Source organism: Phocoena sinus, chromosome 2, assembly GCF_008692025.1.
Source record: "Phocoena sinus isolate mPhoSin1 chromosome 2, mPhoSin1.pri, whole genome shotgun sequence".
NCBI classification, from domain to species: Eukaryota; Metazoa; Chordata; class Mammalia; order Artiodactyla; family Phocoenidae; genus Phocoena; species Phocoena sinus.
Genome location: NC_045764.1, coordinates 151,123,035 through 151,142,417, shown reverse-complemented (window position 1 = coordinate 151,142,417; position 19,383 = coordinate 151,123,035). Strand labels below are relative to the sequence as shown.

General features: G+C 42.2%; 1 protein-coding gene across 6 annotated transcripts in view; it reads right to left on the bottom strand.

The window, feature by feature from the left end:
- The window catches only part of TTLL5 (tubulin tyrosine ligase like 5), a 317,335-nt gene that overhangs the window by 270,943 nt on the left and 27,009 nt on the right, over positions 1–19,383 (bottom strand). For all 6 annotated transcript variants that reach the window (XM_032622071.1, XM_032622067.1, XM_032622068.1 and 3 more), the window contains exons 6-7: positions 12,770–12,900; positions 5,379–5,461 (exon numbers count right to left, since the gene is read on the bottom strand). In XM_032622071.1, the coding sequence (XP_032477962.1) occupies positions 5,379–5,461; positions 12,770–12,900 (214 nt within the window). The remainder of the gene's footprint in view (positions 1–5,378; positions 5,462–12,769; positions 12,901–19,383) is intronic.

The following is a 19,383-nucleotide window of genomic DNA, read 5'->3' as shown; positions in this document are numbered from 1 at the left end:
CACAAGCCATCTCTATGCATCATACGGACACTACAACATCACTACTGATTCATACTCTGGACTTGGTGACCCACACCATTTCCTGATCAGTTTCTCACACGTACTATCTCTATTTTGAGTCAGCTTAGTATGTAAGAACTGGTGCAATCACAGTACAAAGAAGCAAGCTGCAGGCTTCCAAACCTAAAATTAAACAATTGCAGCTCTTTTTCTACTAAGTAACACCTACGGGCTACAACAGATATGTAACCACCCAACTCTACTTGGAACCAGAGACTGCAATGGTAATGGTCTTCACTCTATGACACATCTAACATCCATGCCCATTTCCTCTCTTCTCTTCCTCATCATATACATTTGTCCTTTGAATTATGCAGAACATAATCTCTTACATTATTTCGGTAACTTTAGTATTTGTTCAATGGTCTATACCTCTCGTTTCTATCTGCACTAGTAATTAAATTGTAAGCTCACGGAAGAAAAGAATTGTTTGAGTACAGTTTTTTTGTATAGTGTAACATACTGATAAGCAACTAACGAAATTTTTGACATCTTCAAGCCTGTCTCCTTTTCATCCATCCCCAGTTAACTCATTTTAAATGATGTGAATTCTAAGCTCAAACTGCCCTCCCAAGTATGCTAAAGCAAGAATCTGAATTGTTGGGAAAGTTGGAAACCCATCCATTTTTCTAATTCAACTTTAAGATTAAAGCTCATGGTATCTGTTAAGTTATTGTAAGGTAGACTGGTACAGTGGTTAAGAGGGCACGCTCTGGAATCAGCAAGACGAGTTAAAATCTTCACTTACTATGGAAGGAATAGTAACTACCTCTTAGGGTTCTCATAAAGTCTAAGTGAGATTATATTTGGAAGGTACAGTGGTAGGCACATAGTAGATGCTCAAGAAATATCAGTTAGCATTATTATTGCAAACTCAATAGTATCTATGTGGTTCCATTTACTGAGTTCCACAACTCAACAGCATTCCTCACGACGTGCCACACACCATTCTGCTCAGAGCAGTGCACTGATTTATAATGAAGATACATAAGAATTAGGAGATGATCCCTATTCCTGAAAAGCCTTTAAGGAGTGGCAGCACCTGGCACACAACAGGGACTCCCTAAATATTTGTTGAACAATGAGAAAAAATGGAGAGCACCTAAGAAAACATAAACAAATAGAAACAAGAGAGCTGTACGGAATTATATTCACAAATATAGGAGTGAAAAGAGTGACCAAAATACTCTCCTGATACTTCAAAATCTCAGAGAAAACACTAGTATTTTATTTACCATGAATAATGTGTGAGACAAGGATGACTAAATTTGACTTCCACAAATCAAATTCATACCTTAATCAGAAAACACCAGATCTTTTCCCTCCTCGATTTGAATATACTAAATTGGGAAAATATGGCATTTAGTCACGGTTACTGCAGGAGCTGGAGCAAACACAACTCTTTTCCTTTATGCTGTATTTTCAGAGCTAAAAAGCACATCATTAAGAGACCACGTTCGCCAATCAGCCAAGATGCTTCCATCTGTAGGAGCTCACACACCTCTCTCTTCAGTATTACATAAAAGTAATCCTTCTTCTATCCTTTATCCTATTCTCATAATGGTAAAAGTTGCTATTTGCAGATATTTTCCAAAAGGTTATGACTATTAGGGGGAATTTTTAATAAGAGGCCCTCTCATTCCTCACTCCAGTGGGAAGACAGGGAGAGATGTTTTTATTTGGCCCTCACACCTAACTCTGCCCCCCCTCCCCCATCCCTCACCCACTCACACTAGCTCTGCTTGCAGACCCTCCACTGGAGCACTCCCTCTCCCTCCCCCTTGAATCTAAAAGGAAAGCAGGCAGCAGCCTTGGAAAGAGTTACTTCATCCAGTTGGCTAATGGGTCACATATTCCATGGGAAAGGATCCAGGTATGGAAAAGAGGAGATGGTTAGGCCTTGTGTGTAAGGAGGGAGAGAGGAGTATTAACTGCATGGTTTGTAGGTCTGGGTAAAAGGTGATAAAATTCCAGATTTGGAGAAAAATGGGAATATCTTGCCATTATGTCCACATGTTGCCAGCTCCCCTGGTGCTTGCTGGCATCTTCCCAGGCTTCTGTCTGGCACTTCCACCAAAGACCTCAAAGAATCAGACTCATTCCAAAGCTTCACTGAGCGGGAGGTGGCAGGCAAAGGGTCCTGCCAAGTACTTTGATCTCTGCAGGGGGTCTCTAGGGAGTCAGCCCAGGGAGATGTGGGAGGGAGAAGGAGAGCCTGCCAAATGCATTCTCTAAAGACTTGTCACCCCCTTTATGAGACGCGCGCGGCATCCAGGGAAGAGTCAGGGCATGGGGTTCTCAGCCCCACCAAAGAAAGTTTAACTTTTCTATTCTTTATGATGTTGGTTTTAAAATAACAAATCACCAGGGCAAAAGAGCATTCCAAGAGAAAAAAGTCCCAGATGAGCTGGGAATAGATCCTATTCTTTTTGACTCATGTCTAAGAAAATAAAAAGCAAACTTGTACCACAGTTGACTTTCAATAGCAATTCCATTTGGCAGCTAAAACCCAAACCCAAACTAGTGCCGTCTATGAGATTCAAACAACACTGGAGCTCCTGGCACGAAGCTGAAGGAAAAGCTGTTGGACAGGAGCCTTCACACCAAGGTCAGAAGAGAGACAAGAAAAGAGAGATCCAAGGCTTATGAGCAGTGCCTTCTGTCATAAGAGACCCAGGGCAAAAGGCCCTCCAGAGTGACCCAGGGTCAGGTAGCAGAACTTGTAGCCTGGGCTTGGGGCTGTATAGCTACTGCCTCAGAACCAGAGCCTATATTTCTTCAGCATGAAAGGGCTGGCCATCAGTGTTTACTGTAGAGTTTTTAGTCCAGACTGAATTTAAGGATTTTCCCATATGAAAGACCCCTTAGAAAGTTAGTTTCTGCACATATAGGAAATAGCTCAGACCATGTGAAAAGAAAGAGAACTGGGGAATTTGGGATGGTGTACCGACCACACACATGGCATATCCGCCTCCCCCTCTTCCCTTCCAGGGTCCCACCGTAAGGACAGAGTAGACATTTTATTTATTTATTTATTTTTTAATGCGATACGCGGGCCTCCCACTGCCGTGGCCTCTCCCGCTGCGGAGCACAGGCTCCGGACACGCAGGCCCAGCGGCCATGGCCCATGGGCCCAGCCGCTCCGCGGCATGTGGGATCCTCCCGGACCGGGGCACAAACCTGCGTCCCCTGCATCAGCAGGCGGACTCCCAACCACTGCGCCACCAGGGAAGCCCCAGAGTAGACATTTTTAAATGTCTGAAATGATAACAAGGCTAGAAAACAGTTAAAGGAGCCAACAAAAGACCAAAGGTTTAAGGAAATCCTGAAAGACAGAAAGAAGATAGGAACAGGTTGAGGAAACAGAGCAGAAGAAGCCCCAGCCCCAAATATCAGAGGTGAGGGTGATCTTCCCAAGGAGACTTCTGAGAAGTTCCATGCTGGCAGTGAACTAACACGAAGAGCACGAGGGAGCCAACAGACAAGAATCAGATAATTAATTAAATAACAAACAGCATTTAAAACAGTGCGGCCAACAGGCCTTCTCCAGCAACCAAAGCTTTACCCTCAGGATGAAACCTAACAACTGTCTCGGGAGGACACCTTCTGTGGGTGGGCACAGGGATCCCACAGAGGAGTGGAACTTGAGGCCACTGCATCCTTACAGCAGACACAAAGTTGAAGAGAGAGGAAAGGTAGCACCGCCCCACAAGGAAATCACCGAACTCTTCCTTTACATCCACAATCAGGCAGGCCCTGTTTTGGCAAGGGGGAAGGAAGAAGCACGCTTCCTCACCCATATCCACCTAAGGTGCGGCCTGACATTCAACACACTTTGCTCTCACACAAAGCACAGTCAGCCTCCTGTCCAGTGAGATGTTATTAGGAAATCAGTCCTACACTGAAACCCAGGCCAGCCGTCAAAATTTCAATCAGTCTAGTCTTGTTCATCAGTGTGACTCAACATCTAAGGTCACTGAAATTGAGAAAACCCAACAGCAGGAAAAAAAAAACACGATCCCATGAAAATTGGTGAAACAAAAGAGAACTTTAAAAAACTTTCAATTCGTATCCTCAGAAAGACCCGCCAGCAAACTGCATCTATTAAGCAACAACAGGCTGTTATCACAAAAGAAAAAAAAAAAAAAGGCAAATGAGAAAATAAGAGCGTTTGTACCTTACGATAGCCAATATAGAAATACAGTAGATGGAATGAATGATAAAATGGACAGAGCTCACACTGGTGATCCAGAAGATAAAGATGGGAAAAGACAGAGAATTTAAAATGAGAGGAAAGTTGACATGAAGTAAACACCCAGAATGCCTCAAAAAGGAGTTCCAGAAGCAGAAGCATAGACAAAAAATGAATGATTTTTCCTGAACTAAAGAAAAACACTAGCTTCCAGATTGAAAGGGCTGACCAAAGGTCCAGGAGGAAGAATGAACAAAGACCCAGACTGAAATATTGGTTAAATTTCAGAATTCCCATCTGTAAAGTTTCTATTTGAGTTAAAATTTTTTACTCAACTTATAGATAAAGCAGAGAAACTGAATCATAGTTATTGAAGAGAATGTAAATATCATAAACCTTTAAAATATAAAAATAATAAAAAGTAATCAAAGCTAGAGATGTAATGTGGAAGGAAGGGTAGGGGGTGATATGAGTGCAGTGAATATCAAACTGAGAATTAGAAACAAAATGTAAAGTTGAGAGAAGAAGAAACATAAATCAACTGTATTAGGTTACTACTGTTGTTAGTCTAGCCAGTGAGAGTGGGGTTGGGATTTTATTTCATTTACTTTGTATATGTATTCAACTGAAAAACAACTTTTAATGAGGATTTTGCAAAGAATCAAGATATTAATGACTTTTGAAAAAAGAAGAGGATGAGGAGGAGGAAGAAGAAGAGGGGGGACGGAGGGGGCCAGGAGCAGCAAGGATGCCATGCCAGATTAAGGTTAATTTGCTTGATGACCTTGAGGGCAGGAACCCACAGCTCTCCTCACAATAGGAACTAAATGTATGTGCTACCAATTAATGCTTAGTGCCAAGGAATTAGCAAGGCAGAATGCTGAAAGCAGAAAAAGTACCTCTTTTCTGCTGACACCAAAGGCTGCCCTCCCCCCAAATTCAATCAAGTGACTTATCAGCCATAGAGTAACTGTTGGCATGGGAGGAGGTTACTGCCAGTCAGGTGACAGTAGACTCATACCCATCCTCAAATCACACTTCTGAATGCAGACTTAGTAGCTAAGACAAAGGGTGAAGCAGGGAAGAACAAACACAGAGCGAAGTATGCCACCCGCTGCATACTTACATTGTTGATCAGGTAGACACCCCGCCCCCTGGAAGAGGCCACTGGTTTTACTATCCAAGGTCCCCGGTCCTTTGAATATGAATCTGCTCAAAATATTGGGAGACAAAATAGGGGAGAAAGAAACAAAGAGAAAGAAGGGACATGAGTTTATTATCTTAAATTTTAACACTAGTTATCTACTCAGGTACCCAAAGAATTTTCCAAATTTATAAGTGGAGGACAGCAACTAAAATAACCTGTATTTTTGGACTAGCCTTAAAAATGAAAACAGAGAAAGAGAGAGAAAGGAAAGAGAGGAAGAGATGGCAATATTACATAATATATTTCTTCCACCATTTCCCCTCTTGAATGAGAGGATGAAGACAAAATAAGGCAAATATCTGGACGTTAGTCTATTACTGTCACAAACAACCTTCACGAATTTTTGATATCCTCGCCTCCTTTAACTAAAGGACCTCCAGAGGCTCACACTGCAGACGGTGACAACGTGAGTCAAAGGCCAGATTCCCTAATATGGTTACTTTCCTCAAGCAGTTTCTCTGAGCTTATAAGAAAAAATCGCCTTAAATAAAACAATGTGAGTGGAAAGGTAGGACAATAATTGACGAGTGGTTAAAAGGTGCCCTTTACTTTTGTTCCTTTCCCAGGTTCAGATTTACGCTTTAAATACCTTTGGATCATAGGAAAAGAAAACACACAACCAATATGAGGAGTCCCAGAGGCCTGCAGATGGCTCCGGCCTCCACTTAGGGAAGGTCAGTGGACACGAGAGAGAAGCAGAGACAAAGGACTCTCCCTCTGATAGGAGCCAAACTGTCTTTTCAAGGCCTCCCAACAGGAACTTGACTTGTGTCGGTGCCACAAACCATTTCACCAGGAGAGAAAGAAGACCTCCTTGCCTTCTCTCCGCCACCCTCCCCTGCTTTTTCCCTTGATGTGACCTCACAGAATTAGAAAAAATGTCATGTGCCACACAGAATGTAAAACTCCATGAGCAACTCCACTTCTGGGAATGTATTCTCTAGTCCTGCTCACACATACTGAAACATTCTTTGTACAAGATTATTCAGTGCTGCATTTTAATAGCAAAAGACATCCATCAACTAATTAAATACACTATATTGCATCTATATGAGGGGCCGGCAAACTATTTTTTGGTAAAAAGCCAGATAATAAATAGCTTAGGCTTTGCAGGCCATCCAACTATTCAACTCTGTCATTGTAGCTCAAAAGCTACCAGAAACAATACGTAAACAAAGGAGCATGGCTGGGCCCCAAAAAACCTTTATTTATGGACACTGAATTTCCTATGATTTCCACATGCCACGAAATTTTATTCTTCTTTTGATTTTTTTCAAGCATTTAAAAATGTAAAAATCACTTTTAGCTCATGGGATACATATAAAAAGGCATAGGACCAGATGTGACACAAGGGCTGTAGTTTGCAGACACCTGCTCTACATAATGAAATATTAAGCAGACACACAAAATGAGAATGTTATTAAGGAACAGAGAGGGAATGAGCTCAAAGAGACTGTTGAGTGTTAAGAAGTAAAGTGCAGGGCACTGGGTATTGTATGCTCCCATCTATTCACATACACACTCAAGCCATGTGCCAGTAAGTGCAGAGAATACCTCTAGAAGGATATGTAAAAATACTAATAACACTGATCACCTCTGGGGAGAACTGGATGACTGAGGAAAAGAGGAGAAAAAAGGCTTCTCACTGATTATTGTTTTGTATTTTTTGGGGGGTACCGTGACTATATTACCTACATAATTTACATAATTTTAAATTCCTGCAATAGATGGCATATTTATATAAGACAAATTAAATCTCTATAAACTGAAGTCACTGAATAGATGCATATATATATATGCATATATATATACATTTTATATATTTTTTCCATTTTGCCATTTTCCCCAAATTCTGAGGATACAATAGTTTGAGAACAAAAGGAACAATTAATAGTAAAATAAAACAAAAAAATTACAAAAATTTTTAAACTTCATTCATTCATTCAATACTTCTAAGTACCCAACCTGTGTTACGCAGTTTGCTAGTATGGGGCATGCAGAAGTGAAAAGACAGCAGAAAGGCAGGCCCTAAGCAAGTAATTAGACACACCGAGCTCACAAAGAGGAAGTGAGGGAGCTACACACAGCAGTGCCGAAGAAAATGACCAGACCTGTCTGAAGACAGTACCCCCCGTGGTGACAAGCGGACACAGAAAATGCTCGTTTTCAGAACAGGGAAAATCTAGCTAAATGCAACTTCTGCCATCTAACGCGTTTAATAAATCTTACTTTGTGGACTAGGCTTATCAGAAGTTTCTGCTGCTTCTGGTGCTTCACATTTATCATGTTCTTGAAATTCTAAATATCAAAAAAAGTGTCTTCATGCTAGGCCTTTCTCCTTGATTTGCTGTATTTCAGAACAAGGATTGATTTCTTTCACAGGTTCCAAAAATGTGGGTCAGAAGCAAAGCAAGGCAAAGAGCTTGGCAGCCTGTCAGGATAAAGATATACTAGACAGGGCCTGCAGCTCTTTCTGGTGCCTTCCCGGTCCTATGGTGGCAGCATGCTCAATCTAATGGAAAGAGCACTGAACCAGGCGTAGGAAGATCTGAGTTCTAATCCTGACTTTTCTAATTCCGGGCAATCTGCTTAAATTATCCAGTCTCATCTTTAAAATGCGAGGTTTAGTCATTTGAATTATGAGATCTCTCATAATCCTACTATTATGATTCTATAAATTTACTGATTACTTTGAAATCCAGTCATCTGAAATTAACTGGCTGACATTAAAGTTTTGCTCATTCCTTAGAATTATTTCTATCTCTCTTGCAACTAAAGATGACCAGAGGATGCAATTCTGGACAGTGAGAAGTAAACAGAAATCTGCCAGGGCGTGGGGGGAAAGTTCTGCTTTTCTGATATTGGCGCCACCCTGCCTTCCTTCTCCCTGCTTAGAAAGCTGTCCACAGCTGGGGAGTGGCTGCAGTTGGCAAGATTCTTAGTTAGGTTCTTCGGGGTCACAGACCTCCGACTGTACTATATACTGTTACACTAGCAACAGTGGCACCAGGAATCTAGCAAGATCTGGTCTGTATATTCCAAGCCCCACATTTTAATTACTGGGAACAGTTTGGCAGTATCCAGGCTTTCACATCTCTTGAGGCAGTGTTTGGTCTCTGGGCTAGGTCTCTACAGAGATGGATTTCAGGTTTTTTCTTATTAGAACAAAAAGCTATACAAATTCATGAGATCTGCCTTGGCTGGTCTCTCTAGAGTCTTCAGGCAATCCTCATATCTGTTCCTTATCAGTTCCCTTTCAAAGGCTCTTTCACAGGCTAGTCACATGCCTTTCTGCTCCTCTCAAACACCCAAACCCATCCCTAGGCCCCTCATTCCTGGTATGTGCCCTCATCACCCTCTCACCAAGAAGGCTGGGAATCTGTAACATAAACCCACTCACCTGCTTTCCTCTCCATCTAAAATGTTAACTGGATGACCATTTAGCCTTCTTCTTTCTCTCCTTTTAGGGGAGAGACACGCCCTCCTTCCTGAAGCTCACCCTTCTACTTGGGCTCTTGACTAAACCCTCTCCTGCCTCCTCTGGGACCTCATTCCCTTGCTCATATCTTCAAGGTCTCTCTCCCCTCTGATTTCTCTGTAGTTCCTCTCTTCCTTTTTCCCTTCCTTGGTAGTAACATCCACCTCCATATCTGCAACTTCCAGAGCCTATAACTGGCCAGAACTCAAAACTGCCTTTACAACTGCCTGCAAAACATCACCACATGCAGGCCTGTAGGCACCTCAAATCCACACCAGGTCCAAAATGTGACACTCCTCTTGCCCTTCAACACTTTTCCTCTACGTCAGTGGTCCCCAACCTTTTTGGCACCAGGGACTGGTTTCGTGGTTCCACAGCCGAGGGGTTGGGGAGTGGGGGGCAGGGGTGGTGGTTCAGGCGGTAATGCGAGCGGTGGGGAGCAGTGGGGACGATGGGGAGCAGCAGGTAAAGCTTCACTTGCTCGCCCGCTGCTCACCTCCTGCTGTGCGGTCCGGTTCCTAACAGGAACCCCGGGGGTTGGGGACCCCTGCTCTGGTTGGGGACCCCTGCTCTACATTCCTCGTTACACTCCCTGGTTAAAGACTTAATGCTCCTCCCAGCTTCTCAGACTCACACCTTTGATCTCTGCCTCACTACTCACAGCCACTTAGTAAACTGTGTTTATTCTACCATTCTTTCCACTGCCTCCGTTCTGTTCCAGCTACCTAGCTCAGTCTAACTACACTTCTTACCTGGATTATGACTTCCAAAGCGACCACTGTATTTCTTCCCCCTGCTCCTTCCAATTCATTTCATGCAGTTATTTTCCTAAAGGCCAACCTGTTCATGTCACTTGCCTTCTCAAAAATGTCTTATTGCCTGTGCTCAAGCAAGCACTGGAAGGTCAGGAACACAAGTGTCATGGAGAAAAGGGAATTTCTGAGTTATAATATGCTAGGTAGACAGCAGAGGAAATGAAGAGAACTTAAAACAGACTTTAGGAGGAAGAGGAATGTCTCTTTGAAAGAGAAAGTAGTAGGAAGAGGCAAGTTTCTCCCCTAATATGTAAACTTAGCAACACAACTGACCTACTAATGCTGGATTTCTCCCCAGTGGATTTAAGTGTAGAGGTCACGGACTCTGGACTACTGGCAAAGAACGACTGGCATCCTGGCAGGACTGAAACCAAGAAGCTTCCTCTTTACCATCACATCTTCCCTGGTCCCTCTTCTACCACACAATAAGTCCCCGCTGTGGTCTTTGGGAGGCAACAGCAATGAGGGATTTGTTTTGAGACTGAAGAACATCATTTGCCTGTAATAACTGCCTTGGGGCTCAATGTGGTGGCTTTGGGTTGCAGCTATATTCATTCTATTTGTGCTACTGACCCTTTGAATTCATTTTTGTTAGAATGTAGAAACTATAAGAGTTTGAATAATATGCTGAAGAAACGGGGCTTCCCTGGTGGCGCAGTTGTTAAGAATCCACCTGCCAACGCAGGGGACAGGTTTTCGATCCCTGGTCTGGGAAGATCCCACATGCTGCGGAGCAACTAAGCCCATGCGCCACAACTACTGAGCCCATGTGCCACAACTACTGAGCCCATGTGCCTAGAGCCCCTGCTCCGCAACAAGAGAAGCCCGCGCACCGAAGAGTAGCCCCTGCTTGCTGCAACTAGAGAAAGCCTGCACGCAGCAACAAAGACCCAAAGCAGCCAAAAATAAATAAAATGAAATAAATAAATTTATTTTTTAAAAAATATGCTGAAGAAACAATTCTACTGAAACACAGGTCAGGCTTGAATGCATGGAGGAACTCTAACTCTATCCAATCTTCTGAATGAGCATCCAGCCCTCAAACTGCCTCCAAAGGGTGGGGAAGAACCACAGAATAAGAGATAGCAGAGAGGAGAAAGGTAATTTTCAACTTAATATCCCTTTAGTGTTTACTAGGAAATTATTCTGGACTCTGATTTCTCAATAGGAATTCAACAGCAGGGAGTTCATATCAGGAATGCTTTTATGTTGCTAACATGTAAGTTGAAGTATTTTTATGCTATCATGTTGGCTTATTACACAATTTTTTACTTTTATTATATAACTATACATCTCTACATAACTTGAAATAGGAAATATTATTGCACATTTATTAAGTACCCATCAGGCACCACTCCAAGTGCTTTCCATGTGTTAACCTATTTAAATTTCCCAACAACACTACAATGTCAGTACTAGTAACAGTCCCACTTTACAGAGGAGGAAGCTAAGGCACAGGAGGTTTCAATAACATGGCTAAAAATCCCATAACAAAAATTCCTAACTATAAATGTTCAGCTTTGAGTGCACTGTAGCTTTGAAGTTAACTTAATTCATCTAGTGAATACTCTACTCTGACCCATTTCAGAGCCTTCTGTGGGCAAACACTGAACTGCCAATCACTGGTCCCAGCGGGGTAAACAAGTGCTCTCAGAAGAATGGCCTCCCCAAGGTGGGAGCAAGAGACCCTGTGACCATTCCTGATGCAAGTCCCAGAGGATGAACACCGCACTGTGTGACCAGACCAGACCACTAGGTCCAACAGGTTAAAAGAATCAAATGTCAGGAAGTCTAGAGAAAAATTTCTCTTCCTCTCTCCATGCTTCCTCTACCTATAAGACAGGAAAAGTCTTTTTCTTGGACTTACTGAGAAGAAAACTGTCTTGCTGTCCTCTCTGTGTGTCATAACTGATCCTCCTCACAGAAGTGACTTCTCCCATGGGTGGTCCCGGGAAATGGTCATTGTGTGCATATGCCCACTGTCTTGGCCACAAAGCACAGTGGTGAGGAGCCTGGCTTCTGAAGCCAGACTGCAGGGTCTGGATCCTAATCTCACCATTTGCAGCCACATAACTTACAGAAAGTTACTTAGCCTCTCTGTACCTTCGTCTCCTCACCTATAAAGCTGGGAACAATAACAGTACCTACCTCAGAATAGAGGCTCCACTTAGAAGAGGGCCTAACAGAAGGGAAATGTTCATTAAGTGTTAGCTATTATTATTTTTCCTATTGAGACTCTCACAAAAGACCTGCCTCACACCTTCTCTGTATTCGTGCCACTTCTGTGCTCTAAGCCTACTGAGGCAGGCATTGCCCGCCACGGGGGAAGAGTCCAAAATAGCCCATCTCCTCTGCTTGGACCTGGGGAGGTAAGTTCACTTCAAGACAAAAGAAGCAATGAGACTTAGATGCAGGCCATGCATTCCCAGCCAGCTTTACCACCAACACAGCAGACGTTCACATGCCTATTTTGCTCCCATGAATATTTTTCAACTAGTCTGTACTCCAAGAAGAGAGAGTGTGACTAACTGGTACCTCTAAACCCTAACACCAAAAGATGCATGATATGTGTACCCCAAAGAACATAAGTCACACAAGTCCAAAATTCGAGGGGACAGGGATATTCCTTAAATGACAAGAGGAAGAGAGATACCAAAAAGGATGCATATGTAGTTCATATGCAGAAGTATATCCATCCTTACATGGGCACTAACTCTTGTCAATGACAAAGAGACTTTTTGTAATAAACAGGAGCACATTTATACAATACCAATGTGTCCTTACATAAATGTCCTTATTAAGAATAAATACACACATATACGCTCAGAACAGTTTTAAAGTTATCTCTGCAATTGTTTTACTGAAGAAACAATTTTTTAAGGATCTGAAAAGCCCTGATTGGCTCCTGACTTGAGGCAGGCCTTGGAGTAAATCTGCCCCAAGTTCAGCTGCTGGGGATGGGGGATGGGGGACGGGGGACGGGGGTGAGAATGGAGCATGAGGAGTCAAGCACTTACTACAGAATTCCGCGTACTCAGCTGGCAGCAGGAAGGTCTGAGGGAGGATGTGAAAAGCCTTGAATCCGTGCGTATGCTGCATCCGAACGATGTTTTTGTACAGTCGGTCCTTCCGCGTTAGTTCATACGACCTAAATTTCATAAAAGCATTTCCATTTCAGTACGCTATGACTCAGAGGTTATCCTGTGTCATCACATACTAAAGAGTTCACAGTTCATGAGCAGTTACTGAGGATAGTATTATATCCCAAATCTATCACTTTGTCAAGGAAATGATCACCTTAAAACTAGGGCAATAAATGCTACCTATCAGGGAGTGTAATCTGGCAAACTACAAAAAGGCACTTCAGTTGGCCTCGACTGGATTCAGGAGTCTATGGTTTGTTGCACTATTTAAAAACCACCTAAGAATCTTTGCTGTAACCATTAAAACTGCATTCTAGCTGTTCCTCAGTTCAAAATTTTCACGTTGATTTCTTAAAATCGAAGGTTGCTTTGCCAAATGTAGCTATCACCAATACTTCTTTCTTACCCACTGTCCTCTTCAGATCTAGAGCAGAGATCCTCAAATTTTAGTGTACATAAGAATCACATATAGGGCTTCCCTGGTGGCGCAGTGGTTGAGAATCTGCCTGCTAATGCAGGGGACACGGGTTCGTGCCCCGGTCCGGGAAGATCCCACATGCCGTGGAGCCTGCGCGTCCGGAGTCTGTGCTCCGCAACGGGAGAGGCCACAGCAGTGAGAGACCCGCGTACCGAAAAAAAAAAAAAAAAAAAGAGGCAACGATAGTAGAGGCCCGCGCATCGCGATGAAGAGTGGCCCCCGCTTGCCACAACTAGAGAAAGCCCTAGCACAGAAACGAAGACCCAACACAGCCATAAATAAATAAATAAATTAAAAAAAAAAAAAATCACATATAGAGTTTCTTTAAAAACGAATGTTCCAGGGTCACATCTCTCAAAATTCTGCGATGAAGTCTAGGGCTCTGCATTTTGAGTGTGGACCCCAGGTGATTTTGGTACAGATGGTCCGGAGACCACAATGTAACAGTGATTTAGTCTAGATCAGTAATTTCCAAACTTGACTGAGATACAGATCACCTCATTGCTTTTAAATATATAACTTTCTAGGTATATATTTACCTAGAAAGATTAAGCACCTAGAAGGTGCTTTTTAAATATACACCTTCCCTGGAGATGGTGATGCCTTGAGTCTGCAGTAAGACCTATGAATGTAAAGTACCCCTAGTGACGCTTATCATTAAGGAATTAGAAACAATGAACCAGGCTGAGGGGACCTTCAGGATGGTGGAGGAGTAAGACGTGGAGATCACCTTCCTCCCCACATATACATCAAAAATACATCTACATGTGGAACAACTCCTACAGAACACCTAATGAACGCTGGCAGAAGACCTCAGACTTCCCAAAAGATGCGTGGCTGACAGGGTCTTGGTGCTCCAGCCGGGTGTCAGGCCTGAGCCTCTGAGGTGGGAGAGCCGAGTTCAGAACGTTGGTCCACCAGAGACCTCCCGGCCCCACATAATATCAATCAACAAGAGCTCTCCCAGAGATCTCCATCTCAACGCTGAGACCGAGCTCCACTCAACGACCAGCAAGCTACAGTGCTGGACACACCACGCCAAACAACTAGCAAGACAGGAACACAACCCCACCCATTAACGGAGAGGCTGCCTAAAATCATAATAAGTTCACAGACACCCCAAAACACACCACCGGATGCAGTCCTGCCCACCAGAAAGACAAGATCGAGCCTCATCCACCAGAACACAGGCACTAGTCCCCTCCACCAGGAAGCCTACACATCCCACGGAACCAACGTTACCCACTGGGGGCAGACACCAAAAACAATGGGAACTACAAACCTGCAGCCTGCGTAAAGGAGACCACAAACACAGTAAGTTTAGCTAAACGAGAAGACAGAGAAATACACAGCAGATGAAGGAGCAAGGTAAAAACCCACCAGACCAAATAAATGAAGAGGAAATAGGCAGTCTACCTGAAAAAGAATTCAGAGTAATGATAGTAAAGATGATCCAAAATCTTGTAAACAGAATGGAGAAAATACAAGAAACATTTAACAAGGACCTAGAAGAACTAAAGAGCAAACAAACAGTGACGAACAACACAATAAATAAAATTAAAAATTCTCTGGAAGGGGCTTCCCTGGTGGCGCAGTGGTTAAGAATCCACCTGCCAACGCAGGGGACACGGCATCGAGCCCTGGTCCAGGAAGATCCCACATGCCATGGAGCAACTAAGCCCATGCACCACAACTACTGAGCCTGCACTCTAGAGCCTGCGAGCCACAACTACTGAGCCTGCATGCCACAACTACTGAAGCCCGCACAACTAGAGCCTGTGCTCCACAACAAGAGAAGCCACCGCAATGAGAAGCCCACACACCACAATGAAGAGTAGCCCCTGCTCACCGCAACTAAAGAAAGCCCACATGCAGCAACAAAGACCCAACGCAGCCAAAAAAAAAAATGCTCTGGAAGGAATCAATAGCATAACTGAGGCAGAAGAACGAATAAGTGACCTGGAAGAATAAAATAGTGGGAATAACTACCGTGGAGCAGAAAAAAGAAAAAAGAATGAAACGAACTGAGGACAGTCTCATAGACCTCTGGGAAAATATTAAACACACCAACATTCGAGTTATAGGGGTCCAGAAGAAGAAAAGAAAAAGAAAGGGACTGAGAAAATATTTGAAAAGATTATAGTTGAAAACGTCCCTAACATGGGAAAGGAAAATAGTCAATCAAGTCCAGGAAGTGCAGAGAGTCCTATATAGGGTAAATCCAAGGAGAAACACACGAAGACACATATTAATCAAACTATCAAAAATCAAACAGAAAAGAAATAATATTAAAAGCAGCAAGGGAAAAGCAACAAATAACATACAAGGGAATCCCCATTATGTTAACAGCTGATCTTTCAGCAGAAGCTCTGCAAGCCAGAAAGGTGTGGCAGGACATATATAAAGTGATGAAAGGGAAAAACCTACAACCAAGATAATTCTACCCTGCAAGTATCTCATTCAGATTCAACGGAGAAACTAAAACCTTTATAGACAAGCAAAAGCTAAGAAAATTCGGCACCACCAAACCAGCTGTACAACAAATGCTAAAGGAACTTCTCTAGGCAGGAAACACAAGAGAAGGAAAAGACCTACAAAACAAACCCAAAACAATTAAGAAAATGGTAATAGGAACATACATATCGACAATTTCCTTAAATGTAAATGGATTAAATGCTCCAATCAAAAGACACAGGCTCACTGAACGGATACAAAAACACGACCTGGGGCTTCCCTGGTGGCGCAGTGGTTGAGAGTCCGCCTGCCGATGCAGGGGACACGGGTTCGTGTCCTGGTATGGGAAGATCCCACATGCCGTGGAGCGGCCAGGCCCGTGAGCCATGACCACTGAGCCTGCGCATCCAGAGCCTGTGCTCCGCAGTGGGAGAGGCCACAACAGTGAGAGGCCCGCGTACCACAAAAAAAAAAAACAAAAAAAAAACACGACCTGTATATATGCTGTCTACAAGAGACCCACTTCAGACCTAGGGACACATACAGACTGAAAGTGAGGGGATGGAAAAAGATTTCTACGCAAATGGAAATCAAAAGAAAGCTGGAGTAGCAATTCTCATATCAGACAAAATAGACTTTAAAATAAAGACTATTACAAGAGACAAAGGACACTACATAATGATCAAGGAATCAATCCAAGAAGAAGATAGAACAATTGTAAATATTTATGCACCCAACATACCTTAATACATAAGGTAAATGATAACTGCCATAAAAGGGGAAGTAGACAGTAACACAATAATAGTAGCGCACTTAAACACCCCACTTTCACCAATGGACAGATCATCCAAAATGAAAAAAATAAGGAAACACAAGCTTTAAATGATACATTAAACAAGATGGACTTAATTGATATCTATAGGACATCCCATCCCAAAACAACGTAATACACCATCTTCTCAAGTGCTCATGGAACATTCTCCAGGACAGATCATATCTTGGGTAACAAATCAAGCCATGGTAAATTTAAGAAAATCAAAATTGTATCAAGTACCCTTTCCAACCACAACACTATGAGACTAGATAGCAATTACAGGAAAAAATCTGTAAAAAATACAAACACATGGAGGCTAAACAATACCTACTAAATAACCAAGAGATCACTGAACAAATCAAAGAGGAAATCAAAAAATACCTAGAAACAAATGACAATGAAAACATAATGACCCAAAACCTATGGGATGCAGCAAAAGCAGTTCTAAGAGGGAAGTTTATAGCAATACAATCCTACCTCAAGAACCAAAAAAAATCTCAAATAAACAACTAACCTTACACTTAAAGCAATTAGAGAAAGAAGAACAAAAAACACCCAAAGTTAGCAGAAGGAAAGAAATCATAAAGATCAGATCAGAAATAAATAAATAAGAAATGAAGGAAACAATAGCAAAGATCAATAAAACTAAAAGCTGGTTCTTTGAGAAGATAAACAAAATTGATGAACCATTACCCAGACTCATCAAGAAAAACAGGGAGAAGACTCAGATCAATAGAATTAGAAATGAAAGAGAAGAAGTAACAACTGACACTGTAGAAATACAAAGGATCATGAGAGATTACTATAAGCAACTCTATGCCAATAAAATGAACAACCTGGAAGAAATGCACAAATTCTTAGAAAAGCACAACCTTCCGAGACTGAACCAGGAAGAAAGAGAAAATATAAACAAGTCAATCACAAGCACTGAAATTGAAACTGTGATTAAAAATCTTCCAACAAACAAAAGCTCAGGACCAGACGGCTTCACAGGCGAATTCTATCAAACATTTAGAGAAGAGCTAACACCTATCCTTCTCAAACTCTTCCAAAATATAGCAGAAGGAGGAACACTCCCAAATTCGTTCAACGAAGTCACCATCACTCTGATACCAAAACCAGACAAAGATGTCACAAAAAAAGAAAACTACAGGCCAATATCACTGATGAACATCGATGCAAAAATCCTCAACAAAATACTAGCAAACAGAATCCAACAGCACATTAAAAGGATTATACACCACAATCAAGTGGGGTTTATCCCGGGAATGCAAGGATTCTTCAATATAGGCAAATCAGTCAATGTGATAAACCATATTAACAAATTGAAGGAGAAAAACTATATGATCATCTCAACAGATGCAGAAAAAGCTTTTGACAAAATTCAACACCCTTTTATGATAAAAACCCTCCAGAAAGTAGGCATAGATGGAACTTACGTCAACATAATAAAGGCCATATATGACAAACCCACAGCCAACATTGTTATCAGTGGAGAAAAACTGAAACCATTTCCTCTAAGATCAGGAACAAGACAAGGTTGCCCACTCTCACCACTATTAATCAACATAGTTTATGAAGTTTAAGCCACAGCAATCAGAGAAGAAAAAGAAATTAAAGGAATCCAAACTGGAAAAGAAGAAGTAAAGCTGTCACTGTTTGCAGATGACATGATACTATACATACAGAATCCTAAAGATGCTACCAGAAAAACTACTAGAGCTAATCAATGAATTTGGTAAAGTAGCAGGATACAAAATTAATGCACAGAAGTATCTTGCATTCCTATACACTAATGATGAAAAATCTAAAAGAGAAATTAAAGAAACACTCCCATTTACCATTGCAACAAGCATAAAAAAATACCTAGGAATAAACCTAGTAAGGAGACAAAAGAACTGTATGCAGAAAACTATAAGACACTGATGAAATAAATTAAAGATGATACAAACAGATGGAGAGATATACTATGTTCTTGGATTGGAAGAATCAATATTGTGAAAATGACTATACTACCCAAAGCAATCTACAGATTCAATGCAATCCCTATCAAATTACCAACGGCATTTTTTACAGACCTAGAACAAAAAATCTTAAAATTTGTCTGGAGACACAAAAGACCCTGAATAGTCAAAGCACTCTTGAGGGAAAAATGCAGAGCTGGAGGAGTCAGACTCCCTGACTTCAGACTATACTACAAAGCTACAGTAATCAAGACAATATGGTACTGGCACAAAAACAGAAACATAGATCAATGGAACAAGATAGAAAGCCCAGAGATAAACCCATGCACCTATGGTCAACTAATCTATGACAAAGGAGGCAAGGACATACAATGGAGAAAAGACAGTTTCTTCAATAGGTGGTGCTGGGAAAACAATGAAATTAGAACACACCCTAACACTGTACACAAAAATAAACTCAAAATGGATTAGAGAGGGCTTCCCTGGTGGCGCAGTGGTTGAGAGTCCGCCTGCCAATGCAGGGGACACGGGTTCGTGCCCCGGTCTGGGAGGATCCCACATGCCGCGGAGAAGCTTAGGCCCGTGAGCCATGGCCGCTGAGCCTGTTCTCCTCAAAGGGAGAGGCCACAACAGTGAGAGGCCCTTGTACCGCAAAAAAAAAAAAAAAAAAAAGGATTAGAGACATAAATGTAAGACTGGACACTATAAAACTCTTAGAGGAAAACATAGGCAGAACACTCTATGACATAAATCACAGCAAGATCCTTTTTGACCCACC